Here is a 14417-nt window from a genome sequence, read left to right as displayed (position 1 = left end):
ATTGTTCTCATGATTATTACATTGTTGTAAACTGAATATAAAAAAAACGTTACCACATAACCGAGTCACCAGGAGGAAGTGAATACTCACTTAGAAATGTATTTATAGCCAAATACACCGTAGTGCCCAAGATCCATATCTCCCCGGCCGATGTGTATTGTATGTGTTCCTTTTTAACCTATACTAAATTTTACAAATGTACATCCTGTGTGATTAAATTTATGTATAATCAACCCAGCACAAAATATTTCTACGCATTTTGGAAAAAACAAACAATGGGGGTATTCACACCTGCCTGGCTGTCAGGTTATCTAGTTAAAAATTATTATTCTCAGGTGTATTTTGTTTTTGAAAACTGAGTTTAAAATGTAACCACATAACCAGTTAACCCAATAACCAGGCAGCTGTGCATATTCCAAATGTTTATTATTACTAATATTTATAATTTTTATCCGCCAGTAATACAATGCCCAAGCATTCATTCAAGCAAACTGCACTTAAACAAAACATACCAGGTACAAACAAATACATACATACGTACGTAATAATAGCGTTCAGCGAATTTCCTTTTCAACGCTGCGTGGTCATTATGCAAACAAAAGAAATGAAAATATAAAACAAAACAAAAAAACATCCAACACTAATAGTATTCCAGTTATACTGCATATTTTATTAGCGTTGATCTTCCTCGTTGTATTGCTTTGCCTGGCAGTAACTGAACTGTTTTTCCAACATTTATCCCCATTTACTTTTTAATTAGTTGCATATGTACATTCCAAAAACAATAAGTTTTTTTTTGTGCACCTACACTTTTTTTATGCTACCATAAACATTAACTGCTTTTTTTTTTGCATTTAGTTTACTGCATTTTAGAGCACTTTTTCCATAGATTTCATAAGTGTGCATTAATGTTTTTCATATTTTTTTTTTCTACATCACCAATTATTTTTCATATAGTACAATACATACCAACACAGAAAACATTTCATTATGAAACTGAATGCGAAATTTATCAGGCAATGAAATAATTTTAATTTGTTTATCAACCAATTACATTAAAAAAAAAAAACACATTAGAGTTACCAAAAAAAATGCAAATAATTGTAATATTAAACCAACAAATTAATTTTAAAAAATAATACAGATTTACTTATGACATTGCCCTATTTTTTTAATGCAAAAATAATGTAGTAAATTATACACAATTACCCCTTTTTCTGTATCCCCACATAGCAAAAAAATATTGCACATAAAAACTGCAGTAATTTGCATATCAAATTGCTTAAATTGATTGCAACAAATAAATACGAAATTATTAATTAATATTTACAAATACACAAAATACCAAATTTATGTATAGTTACTTTATTATTTGGGCTCACGAAGAGGGGCTTGTATAAGTAGTTTGTGCAAAAATTTTGTTCTACGACTTTAAATTAAATGAAGTTTATTAGAAGATTCAGAAAAATTATCCCTTAGAACTCCAGCAGCATAAAAATATTAAAGTAGTTATGAATGATCAAAAATAGGTACAAACATAAAAAAATTTTATAAAATATTTTTTATTGTAATAATGACCTAAATATAAAAACTCTGAATTCTTTAAAACTGCTTTTAGTTTCGCTCTGTCAATGATGAACATTTTTCAACTTTGGAGACGTAGTGTTCATAAAGGGCAAAAGATATTTTATAAATTTTGTTTTTGTTTGAAAGATCGTTTATTTAAAGTTGGCTTTTTCTTAAATTTTTATTAATCTAAGTTCATTCATTTTTGTGCTGATAATAAAAGGTTTATTTGCTACATTTTTTACCCTTAAAAAGGCTTTAAAGTAAAAAATCGTATAATTTCAGACAAAAAATGCGTTAACTTTGCCTTCAAAAAATTAAACACGAATCTGTGAGAATTGGATCATAAATAATGCTGATTTAATGAAAGTGTTGTTGGTATCTTTGGACGCTAGAATTTAAAAAATAATTTAAAATTTAAATTTTAGCAATAATTTTCATTAAGATAACGATAGCCAAATACAACTTCGCGTTGCAAAAAAAAAAATAGATTTTCGAAGATCTTGATGGTTCAATGAAAATTGTAGGTATCATTTAAAATTCTTCTTCGGGTCAGTTTAAAAAGTCGATTTTTACTTTTGTTTATTTTTTACTGCTTATAATAGTTACATACAAAAAATAAAATAAACCGATATGCTTCTTAATAATCTAAAAGAACTGGCAATATATATATACGTATTTTGTTTTATTTTTTAAATTTGATATAACTTTTCAAGGTGAAATTATAGCATATTTATATTTTGTGTTATGGCTATCGACAGACAACCAGTGTTGCCATTTTGATGCTTTTGGGGCTAGATTTAGCTCTTTATTTTTCTATTTATCCCCGAAAATCGGGTTTTAGCTCCTAGCACTTTTTTTTAGCTCTTTTCAAATTTATGTAGCATTTTTTAGCTCAGAAAAGTTTTAGTTGTATTTGGTATATATAAGCCAAAACTTAAGCGTTGATAAAATGGAAAATTTCGAGATGCAGTGTATCCACCAATAACTCTTGGATCTAGGTTAAAGAATTCAAAAATTAATTAATTTTTATGATAGTGCCGATTTCGTTTTACCTTACTAGTTTTACCTTTAAGGAGAGCTGGTAGTAAAACTTTCCAGAAAAATTTTGCGAAAAAATTATTCAATTCAAATATCTGAAATTACAGCCTTTAACAGTTTGTAAAGTATTTTTGGTTCACTATTATAAGTGCCATGTCAACGATTTCGAAATATATGCACCTTATTTTGGATTTAAAAGATTTTTTCAGCGCTTAAACTTATAAAATTCGTTGTTTTTTTTTAAATTGCCGAAAATTTAAGAACAACCTTTCGTCAATAAATGCTCAACCTTAACAAAAATGTGTAGCTCTTCATTTTAGCTACTATTAGTATTATTTAGTTCTTTTTAGCTCTTTTTTCGACCGTTTTAGTTCCAAGGGAAATTTTTCTCTGGCAACACTGTAGACAACTTGCTACTTAACCACGCAAAAAAAAAAACGCGAAAAATTTAAACCCGTTTAAAATTTACATATTATTGATCACTTACACATCTAAAAAAGTACACTATGCGGTGGTGAGTTTTCTTTAACACGCAAATACCATAAAATAATTCGTGTCAGTTGACACGTTCCCCATTTTTACGTCCTACGCTGGACGCAGGCACTGCCCCACTGCACGTTTTTATTACAGTCCAGGTTTCCCGGTCATGGACTAACACAGATGAAATAACTGAATGTATTTCGCCTGCCATAATCTAATTTCGGGAAATCCCCACTGATATATTCGGTTTAAATGTGCTTTAAGAATCGCGAAGACTTTATCTTAAAGCAAATTTTATCTTGGTTGCCTTTTGGGCCAAGTATCTACGCGGAAGAAAAAAAAAAACAAATTTTAAATTAAGTTGGCTGAATAGTAAATCGCCGTGTTGAATTTTTTGGGCAGCAGGTATTTCCTCGATACACGATTTCAGGCAGCTAGCTAAGGCCTGCTGGTTTAGTCAAAAGCTTACTTTGCGTTCTATTTTATTTTTTACACTTTCTTAGTCCGTAAATTGAAGTACTTAATAGCAAAACGTTAATCATAAATACTTATGTACATTTAACCAAATGAAATTTCTCTTCCAAAAAAATGTCTAATCACTTTACCTTCGCACACTCTCACACCTGATTTACGCACACGCACACATCCCTCAGAAGCAGACCATGTTTTTTTTTTTGGCATTTTCTTTTTCTTTTTGCACGTTACATACATCAACATACGCATTTAGTTTCTCTGCTAATCTACAGCCATTAATTGTTCAACCTTCTTGTATTTAAAAAAAATGTTTCAATATAAAATAAAGGCAATCGCCGCACGGCCTCAGTACGCTCGGTCGGCTATAGTGATCTCTTTGTGCTGAGCAAAAAGGATATGTGGGACGTCTTAAAGGAGTATCCGACGGCGCGAGTGCGACTGGAATCGATAGCGGTAAAGCGTTTGGAAAAATACAAGAAGGCGCCACTAGAAAAAGGTATGTGGAGTAAATAGGGAAATGAGAAAAACTAAAATGAAATAGATAAACACCAACCAAAGCGATTGCCTTAATTTACAGAATTTGCTTCAATTTAAAAAGTTTACGTTACAGTTTTTAGTAAACAATTTTTAAATAAGTTATTAATATAAGCAATACAATTACAATTTGTATATGCATTATCAATTAGTTCGTTTATTTAGTTACTTAATTTACAGAATTTGCTTCAATTTAAAAAGTTTACGTTACAGTTTTTAGTAAACAATTTTTAAATAAGTTATTAATATAAGCAGTACAATTACAATTTGTATATGCATTATCAATTAGTTCGTTTATTTAGTTCGTTAGTTAATTGAAAAATTTATCCACACACCATATGCTTCCTACCCGAAAAATTGATTCGTATCTTACTTATTTATTATTTATTACGTATATTGTATTTGACAATATAGTAAAATACTTTAATGTAGTTGCCATGGGACGCTGCCAATCGACACCCGGCTTAGTGGAGAGTTGCGGACGCACAACGTTAGAGGACATGTGGCTGCCGCCACCGACTGCATTGTCTTTCGCACTTCAGCAGCAGCAGCAACAAAGTGTATCTTACAGGTAGGTTCTTATGTATAACTATAGTATTGCAGGCTGATAACTACATATATGCATTTAGCTTAGTTTCAATGCATTTTATTTGATCGAGAAAATGCGAGCTTTAGACGGCAATTCTGGCTAAGACGGTTGAAAGTTTTTTGTAAGGCAATGGTGAAAAGCTCTTTTGACAGAAATCACTCAATTTTTTCATAATCGAGTGATCCGCGGTTCTAATTCTCGGGCAAGGGGTTTTTGTTTATTCCTAATGATATTTTCTTCTTCTTTTAATTAATTTATTTATTTTTTCTTTAAATTTTTATTATTATTTTGTATTTTTTTATAAAATTTTTTTTCCAATTACTAGATTTTATTTTTTTAAATAGAAAAATATTTTTATTAAGTCATTTAATTTTTATAAAAATATTTTATATATATGTAAATTGAACTATACCACTAAGTCAAAGTGCTCCCTTCATTTTTTTATTGCTAAACTACAAGCAGAATAACGCTAAGAACTCCTCGCTCGCAGAACGTGCAACTAGTCTGTCAAAATACAGAAGAGAGCTTTCAAGATAGTTGTCAGAATTTGCCTATTAACGAAAGAAATAACTATCCGTACTACGAGGGTACCAATTTAAGACCTTTTTATGGATTTAGGATCTTACCTTTCAATTAACACTGTTTTACTAAAATCATTCATATAAGAATGTGTTATAAGTTAATAATAGTTTTCTAATATTGTTTAATGTATAAATATTACAGTCGTGCTCAAAGTCCCCGCTCTACACTCACCTATACGGAACGCATCACCCGCGCCACCGATTCACCCGGTTCGGTTAGCCCCAGTGCGCATAGTTCGGATGATCGACCGCGAAGTCGCGCAACATCGCATCACTCGACGCGGCCACAATCGCAACCGAGTCGAACAGGTATGTACTAGAATTTCCGTTATTAAAATAATTTCATAATGGTAAAGGAAAATTTCGGCTTAAAATATTATTTTTTATTAAATCTTAATTAGCTGCAATCTTTTAATATCAATCCATATTCGGCCCCCATCTTCATTTTTTTTTTAAAGTGGTGGTTTCAGGATTCTAAACAAAAAGAAAAGTACCAAAAAAAATTTATATGTTGGGTTTGACCAGTCCTTTTCTTGATATGAACTGGTTGAAAAATCGACCGCTAGTCGACATCCGTCACGTATGTTAACAATTTTTGTAGCAAATGGGCACAGTGGAACAGCAATGGTAAGAATTCTGGACGTACTCAAGGAATTCCGGTATGACACCAGTGGAGGGCACTAGAGAAAATCAAGCGGAAGTTATATTTGTTTGGTAGGCAAAAGAACCGAAATCCAGAAGTCAGGACCAGATGACAAGACAATTTTACACCCGGCATTCGATCGGGTTGCCGTGGATGTAACCGGCCATATTCCTACGAGCATGTCGGTTATAGACTACTACAGGAAATGGCCGGAGGTATAACCGATTATAAAATAGAAAGCTAAAACTGTAGCGGAAGTCGCGGATACGCTGAACCTATAAAACTGCACTTTGATCATAGAAGAAATTTTTAACCAGCGGTGTTCCAAAGGAAACAACTATACTTTATTTCCAAGCAGATGACATGGTGGAGCGATTCAAACGAGGCCTTAGAAGATCATTTGAGAAAGGTCGTGTACCTAGTATCGAAAATATTGGCATGTCCAAATATCTTTGTCAGTCACGAAATATCGATCAGCAGTGCACGAAACGATGGGTAGAACTCATACAAAGGTAATAAGTAAACTTCGTTGGCCTAGCGACCTGAAATTTTGAGTAAGTGGCGATGCAGGGAGGAACTGCTGAGATAAACTTGCGCTTGTGAGACAACATACTAAAATAATGAGTGATAAAACTCTGTAAGGTTGAAACGGCAGATTGACGTGCTGTATCGAATCCAAAACAAAAAAGCAACTCAAAACCGACTTCAATTCTCATATAAAAAAAATATATATATATATATCTCATGATCCAACCAGATTAGTATGGGAACACCCCTCAGATACTACCTTTCCGATGCAAAAAGAATTATCAGAATCGGTTGCCGTGGTCCAAAGTTATACGGTAACATACCTTAAAAAAAAATATTCCGACGAACTTATAACCTCCTCCGTTTTTGGATGTCGGTTAAAAATAAGACTTAACTCTAGAGAAATGAGGTGTCAAATTGATGGTCGAAAAATCGACCAGCCGCCGAATATGGGTTGAATTCATGGATTTGGTGTTTTTTTTTTTTTAATTCACCGCATATCATTTCATAAGTTTTTTAAGTATTATCTTTGCTTTTGAATTTTTTTTTTATACCCTAGCGCACATGGGCACAAGGGTATTATAACTTTGTTCGCATAACGGTTGTTTATAACAGGCAAAACGAATTGAAAAACATAGTTATAGAGAAATGTATACATAAATGATCAGAATGAAAAAATAAATCGATTAAGTGGTGACTGTCTGTCCGTCTATGCACATGTGATATTGTGCTTGCCACATAAAAGAAAAACATTGAAAATAATTTAAATCGGACTAGAATTAAGCCCACTTTTCCTGTAACGGTAAATTTCAGAAATGCTTGAAACTTCGATATTTCGAAATTTAAGAACTCTAATTTACCCAAAATTGATACTAACAACAGTCCCTTGAAAAAAGTAACATTATTATGGAATTTTGGAAAATGGGTGTGATGCCGTCCACATATGACTATATAAGTTTATCTAATTATGTCTAACTGAACATTCTATCGAAGATATTTGAAATAGGGATAAAACCACCCCTGCTTACCAAGTAACGGCAGTTTTCGGAAAGGCGAAAAAACTATTTTTAATACTTGCGCTGGGTATCTAATATTCAGCTCCGGCCGAACTTAGATTTTTTACTTCTTTTTATTTAAAATTTTCTAATAAGATTTTGCGATTATTTGTCTTTCTATTTTAATATTTTTGAATACGAATTTCTGTTTTCACGCAGCATCTACATACATACCTCGGTTCAAATACACATGTACACATACATGCAAATGTGACCTTTATCAGTGGAAATACTTTAATCAAACATTTAATTATTCTATCTTTTATTACCTCTCTCTTTCCATTAATTTAAATGTTGCGCTCATTCAGGACATATCTGCGACTCCAGTTCGCATTTGGAGTATGGCGGCGGTCTGTCTGTTGCCAGCGGTGGCATCGGTGGCGGCGGCACAACGCCATTACTCGGTTCACATGAAGCCTTAGAAGATGAAATTAAGCGCCTGCGTGAACGACTACACACCGTCGAATCGGAGAATCAAGCGCTTAATACGAAGCTATCACAACAACAATGGGATTTAGAAAATCGATTAGCCGAAATTGAAATGCAAATATGTGGTGTCTCATCGACATCGAGTCTCGATCCCGAAAACGAAACCGAAGAGATGGAACGTAATCGTGAAAGTATCATATAACACGGGAGCGAGCTGCCCCATCAGTCGATCGGTATGATGTACATATCATGTTTTACATGACTCGCATTGTTGTTGTCGTTAAATGTTAAAATTATCGTTAAACACACATGGAACACAATCAATACAACTACATACGCACTACTAGCACTGCAAAATTTACACTACCCCAACCATATTTTATGTACAATGTACAACTGGCACCGGTGGAGTGGAGCCATCTAGCAACATTGTACTTACTTACTTGCTTGCACCACATCATCAACTTTGTATGTATGTAGATACATTAGCAACCGTCAGCTGCTCAATCGATTTTAAAACAGGAAAACTATTTTATTTGTGTGTGTATGTATGCCTCGAAACGCATCGCATGTCTATCTCTCATTCAATTTTATATTCAGAAAATAGTTTGACCAAAGCTTTATATGTATATACATTTATACACATGTACACTTGCCCATAATTGTACAAATATTTGTATGTGTATCTATGTAGGTGTATGCATCACAACCACCCACTACTACCAAACCAGTTGGTGTTATATTTCTCTCTTTGCATTGCTGTGGGAAAACAACCAACAACAACAATCTGGCAACATTTTCAATTTCCGCTTGCAACAATGTTTTCATTTCGGATTGCATTGCATTGGCCTTTTGTCATTACCATCAACAAAGTCATCATCATCATCTGCGTCCGCATCACTATCGCCATCAATGTCAATGTTTAGAAATCGTCATGGCTACCATTCTCGTTACTGTCATTATTCGAAATTTGAATGATTTTAACAACTACTATGTATACATGTGTATGTGTGTGTATGACTGTCGAAAATAGCACAAATATTTCTATAAATAGTTGTGTAATATTAGGTTACTTCTGATTTAAATAATATCAGAGACTGTAAAAAATAAATTGTAACCAAAAAGCGGCAACCTATGTCTAATAATATATGTTATCTTAATAAACCTAGGAAAGTTTTCGAAGAATAAAAATGCGATAGTTTGTGTTGTGTTGTGTCCTCCAGACGACCAAATGCAAAACTACAAAAAGTTGCGAAAGAATCACAAAGTGATTTATTTTGGAACGCATTTCTGTCATCCCTTGTCAAGTTTGGTTTGCAGACAAACCGGTTTTGACATTGTTCCATCTTCAGTCACAAGCACCATATAGACTATATGTCTTTCAGAAAGTATTTTATATTTCATTGTTAGACCAAAGGAGCTCGCAGCTCCTTTTTTAGTTTTCCGCTTATCAAAGTTTTCTTGTTGTGAATTCAGTTTTTGCTTGATATCTGTGTAGATATTAGTATGAGGTATCTACGCCGTCAACTATCTACTTAGCGCTCTACTCTTGACAACACTTTTTTATCAGCTTTTATGATTCGTTAAACCACTTGGACTTGTCGATGAATCTATTTATGTTAGTAACTGAGCTTTTGGAGATCACCGTAATATTTTGGACGTAGAATCTCCCTAGTTTGTCATGCCTTAGGCGTCTCTAAAAGGTAATGTAAGACCATTTTCCTTCTTCCTTATATGTCATAATGCTGTCATATATTCATTGCAGTTTTACTGGTTTCAAGTGTTTTCCAGCGTGTATCAGCCACTCGGGAAAATTGCAAATGCAAATTCATGAGTCCAGGTGCAAAGTTTATTGTCTCCGCTTCGGAGATGCTCCGACCTTAGCCAACACATCAGCCCTCTCATTCTCATGAATGTGCCTACCGCCGGGAACCCGAAGCAGAGAGACTCGGACGACGAGCTTAATGCGCATTAGTCATCTCTGGCTGTTTTAGACTTTGTTTGTCTTTTCGTACTTCTACGCAGTTTCTCACCAACGATTTTTCATGCTCGGAAAATACCACGCCCCAACGCCGCAGTCCATCTTGGACCCAACATTATAGATTTCAATGGAATTCCCCTTGACTATCCTGCCCCTAATTCAATGCGGTCTAGGAGGAAACTTAATTTAAGAAATTTCGTGGATGTGGAGTTTAATATGCAGAACCACAGTAAACAGCATCAGTTCAGTTTTGTTTGGGTTGCCCCTAGGCCACTTTTTGTGGCCCTGGTGTGGAGCCTGAGCAAATCTTCGTCAATGATTGGCTAATCGTATTATATGCATATGGTATTACCTTAACTCCACCTCCTGTAGAGTGTCGTTTAATGTCACAACCTACAGTAGCTGAGACAGAACTCCCACTTGGGGAGTGCCTCTATTTGCATAACGGGACAGTGTTGCAGAATCAGTGGTTGAAATTATGATTCTGTTTTTAAGCATCTGTGCGATCCACTTGCTTATGTGTCCAGATATATCCAAGTTTACAAGGGATTAAACAACTGTTTCGATTGTAGTATTGTTGGAGGGCCCTCTATGTCGAGAAAGTTTGCTTATAATGGATTGATTCTTCTTTGGCGGCCACAACTTCATGAAGGTCAGTATCAGTTGAACCGCCCTTGATTTACGCAATTTAAACTTTTAAAGTTTCCTAGAATATGCCTTTAGTGTGTAAGTCTAACAGTGTTTGCAATGCCTTTAGCAGGAAGGACGTAAAACTTATTGGTCTAAAGTCTTTAGGTTTTTCGTGATTTCTTCTTTCCAGTTTAGGAATGAAGACAACTTTGACTCTTTGTTAGCTATGTGGGTTGTAAGTCAAGATGATACTGCCTTTGCAGACCCACTCTTGTCGGGATACCACGGGCTCCTGCAATTTCTATAGCGTTAACGGTACTATACCGTCTGGTCCAGGTGATTTGAATGGTAAGAATTTATTTATAGGTAATTTAATTTTTTCTTTGTCTTTAAGTCAGGAAACTCTTTTGGCCTCTGAGCGCAGCCAGGAAAGTGTGTGCTGATGAGAGCTTCTAGTTATTCCTCCGCTATGTTTGTACATACACCGTCCTTTCCTTTAATAATACGGGGATTGATGTGTTTTTTTGGATAAGACTTTCCTTAGCCTGTCGGTATCCCTACAGTTCGCTACGGATATGCAATGTGACTGCGAATAATCATTTATACTGCTTTAATGCATCTTAGAAGGGCTGTCACAGTCTTTGGAGCTTGGTAAGCGATTACCTCTCCGTGGTCAGGGTAGTTCTTTAAACCCAGGCAACCGAACCGTAGGTGGTTGTACTTGCGTGGTATGCAGCTATCTTAGGGTCTTGGGGCTATTATCCCAGGATTTACATGACTGACCCTTGCACGCCATTAGGACTTTAATAGCTTTGCTTCATCCAAAGAAAGTCTCTTTAAATTAATTATTTAGCCATGCCTCGTATATTATAGGGGTAGGACAACCTGGTGGCAAGCGATTAAAAAATTTTAACCTCTTTGAAATCGCGTTCAAACCTGCAGGACTGAGCGAGACAACCGCACTCTGAAACAATTTATGTTAGCGTTTGTAAAAGTCATTTGGGCGACCTCTGCTAGCGGCCATATAGCGGAAAACTATTCAACGGTAGCCTTCGAATCCAAGTCCGTGCAATTGCCACAAGTCAGGTTGCAAGGTTCTTGTATCCTTTGGACGTATATAACACATCCATGGGCCATATTGAGATAATACCGAATTTATCAGAACTAAAGTCAAACTTTTGTTGTGATATGACCAAGGAACAGAAGATTGTCTGAATTTTCAAACGGCAATTTGAGAAAAATTTCTAATATCTATTCTAACACTAAAAATCTTCAAAGGTCTACTTGGATTTAAGATAGGATGAACCTAATATTTTTTAGAGATTCAAGAATTTTAGTCGGCTTTATGGTTTGATGTTAATATTTCTCAAGTATTCATTCTAGCATAGACAGTCTCTGATATACTTTAGAATTAGTGTTGAGCTTTTAATAAATTTTGAAATTCTAAATGTTAGTTAAATGAATGTTTACTTTTTTCACCCAACAAAAAATCTTTTTTGCTTTTATAAAAATAAGTTAAGTCAAACTCACACAACAACAACAAAATCAGCCACAATTCTTCATCCTTATATATGTATGTATGTATGTATGTGTTAACAACAACATCAATACTACATAAACAGGAGCAGCGATAACAACAACAGCAGCAAATACAGCAAGAACACAAATCGAAGCTAAAGTTTCCACTATGATTGCCACAACTGAGGTGGATTCCGCAAAATATTCGTGGTCACGACATTTGAATATGGCCACACAAACGCCACCTGCACGGCGTCATCAGCCATGCATGCAAGTGGATAGCGCTGAAGATGGCGACGATGATGATGATGATGATGACGATGACGATGATGATGAAGATGAAGCAGTTGACAGCAATGACAAGAATAATGAAAATGACAATTTGATTGAGTCGGATGCAGATGGCGAAGCTGCTGCTGCTGCTGCTCAAATTGGTGGTAATATTAGTGGTGCTGGGGTGGCTGATGGTGGTTGCTGTAAGCCACATGCTTCCACTTCAGATGCTGCTAAGGCCAATGATCGGCATGCTGATCGGGCAGCTAAATTATCGTCTATTTGAAAACTCGCCAATACCTATTTCAGGCTCATGTGCACCTAACATATGCATTTGTACATTTTGGTACATATAAACAGATGTATATACTTTCCATTCAGTGTATTAGGGACTTTCGGGATCCAAGTATTTAGCTAGCTGTCACATGATTTTAAAGCTCAAACAGTGTAATATAAGTAAAACTTCACACACACACCCACACTCGCCAATAAACGCATACACTAAGAGCAGAACTCAAGAAAGTTGGAATAGCTTAGTGCTTATGTGCGCTGCTTTTGATGCAGCGTTGCCTTGAAACTCTAATAAAATTTTTGAGAGGAAGTTATGTTGACTAGCTTTGTAAAATTTTTAATTTTCTTTTATTTCACCATATGAGTAGCACCATTTAATTGAAACTACTTATGAAAGAAATAATTGGGCATAGAGTTTTGTTTTCATTAAATTATTAAAAGCCCCAAAAAACTTTTATTTTTGAAATGGGCTTTTTACATAAAGACCGGGTAATTTATTTTTGGAAACAACATACATTTATGACATTTTCGACCGAAGTTTCCAGAATCAAGTGCAGCATATACATATGAGCAAACCTCACGAGTTGTTACATTTTTCGACAAAAACTTGTTTTTGGCCGAAAGTGGTGGTACACCTATCTTATCAGTTTTGTATTACAGCCAATTTCACGAAAGTAATTTAAGTGAAAAATGATTTTAAATTTTTGAATTTTATATGGAAATTGACATAAAACAAAAAAATCATTTTTCATTTAAATTACTGGTGAAACCGGCTATTAAATTATTAAAATTAAAAAACTTAAAATTTCAAAAATTACAAAAAAGCTGCGACAGATATTCTGCATGCTGCATGTGGCACACTTTTGAAACTTCACAGATATGTTATATTTGATGCCGACGTCCATTTTCTATAATATAAACATTCTGTTTGAAAACTTCTAAAAGTTATTAAAAAAACAACAATTATAATTTTTCCGACTTACAATGAAAAAATAAGTAATTTCGGTACCTTTTTCCCTCAATACATGCTTTAAAATTTAAAAAAAAAATTATTCAAAATACTTGATTTATTTTCCATTGTACTTGTTTCTGGAGCTCCATTGATCGAAATATTTTCAAGAAGAATGCTTTCGCTTTATTGCCGACAGTAAAACTCGCGAGATTTGCCCACATACCGTGTTTTAGTATTTCAAAATGAAATAAAAGGAATTTTTCAGATTAGTGGCACTATTGGCACATATATGTAGCTATGCTTTCTTTAATTATTTAAATAATATTCTCGGAGAGTTCTAGTTTATCAAATCTAATTTTACAATTTCTATAGATACCAAACGAGCGTCAATCAAGGGATAGAGAGTATAAAGCATACTACTTTTGGATAAAGTTGTATTCAGGCCAAGAGAAAATCCAAGCCAAGGTACTAAATATATGCTCGGGAAAACAAAAACCTTACCTAGGCGATTTTCTTGTTCCCAATGTACAATAGGTGCTCAACTGTTTCTTTGTAATTTTTTTACTGAAACTTCATATGCGGTAGTCATTTTATATACATGTAATTTTTTAAAATATGTTCACATAGCTTTCAAAAAATTTCTCAAGAAATGTTGCAAAATAAGCATAACTTTCCAGGGTTATGCAAACAAAGACGACTGGGTGCGATAAGATAACTAGTACGTTACCAGTTTTTATTTAAAGTTACCAGCTCGTTGACAAATTTGAAGGAAATCGTCCCTTCGCCGTTGAAATATTTTTCAATCTTTTTTTCTGTTGCATGGTGCTATCATCCTTGCAAAAAAGTGTTCAG

General features: G+C 34.4%; 2 protein-coding genes across 2 annotated transcripts; both read left to right on the top strand.

The window, feature by feature from the left end:
- The first annotated feature begins 466 nt into the window (after positions 1-466).
- Positions 467-9101, top strand: LOC118751922. Its single transcript, XM_036486748.1, has 5 exons — positions 467-515; positions 3890-4057; positions 4528-4666; positions 5408-5574; positions 7800-9101. Exons 1-5 carry the CDS (start codon positions 467-469, stop codon positions 8120-8122), a joined length of 846 nt encoding a protein of 281 aa, XP_036342641.1. The 3' UTR covers positions 8123-9101.
- Positions 9102-12066: 2965 nt separating this feature from the next.
- LOC118751923 (tumor rejection antigen P815A-like) lies at positions 12067-13267 on the top strand. Its single transcript, XM_036486749.1, has one exon. It carries the CDS (start codon positions 12219-12221, stop codon positions 12606-12608), a length of 390 nt encoding a protein of 129 aa, XP_036342642.1. The 5' UTR covers positions 12067-12218; the 3' UTR covers positions 12609-13267.
- The last annotated feature ends 1150 nt before the right edge of the window (positions 13268-14417 follow it).

This window comes from Rhagoletis pomonella, unplaced genomic scaffold (assembly GCF_013731165.1).
Source record: "Rhagoletis pomonella isolate Grant_MI unplaced genomic scaffold, Rhpom_1.0 Rhpom_scaffold_01084, whole genome shotgun sequence".
Classification (NCBI taxonomy): domain Eukaryota; kingdom Metazoa; phylum Arthropoda; class Insecta; order Diptera; family Tephritidae; genus Rhagoletis; species Rhagoletis pomonella.
Note: the sequence above shows the minus strand (reverse complement) of the source record. Positions and strands in the feature narration are given on the sequence as shown.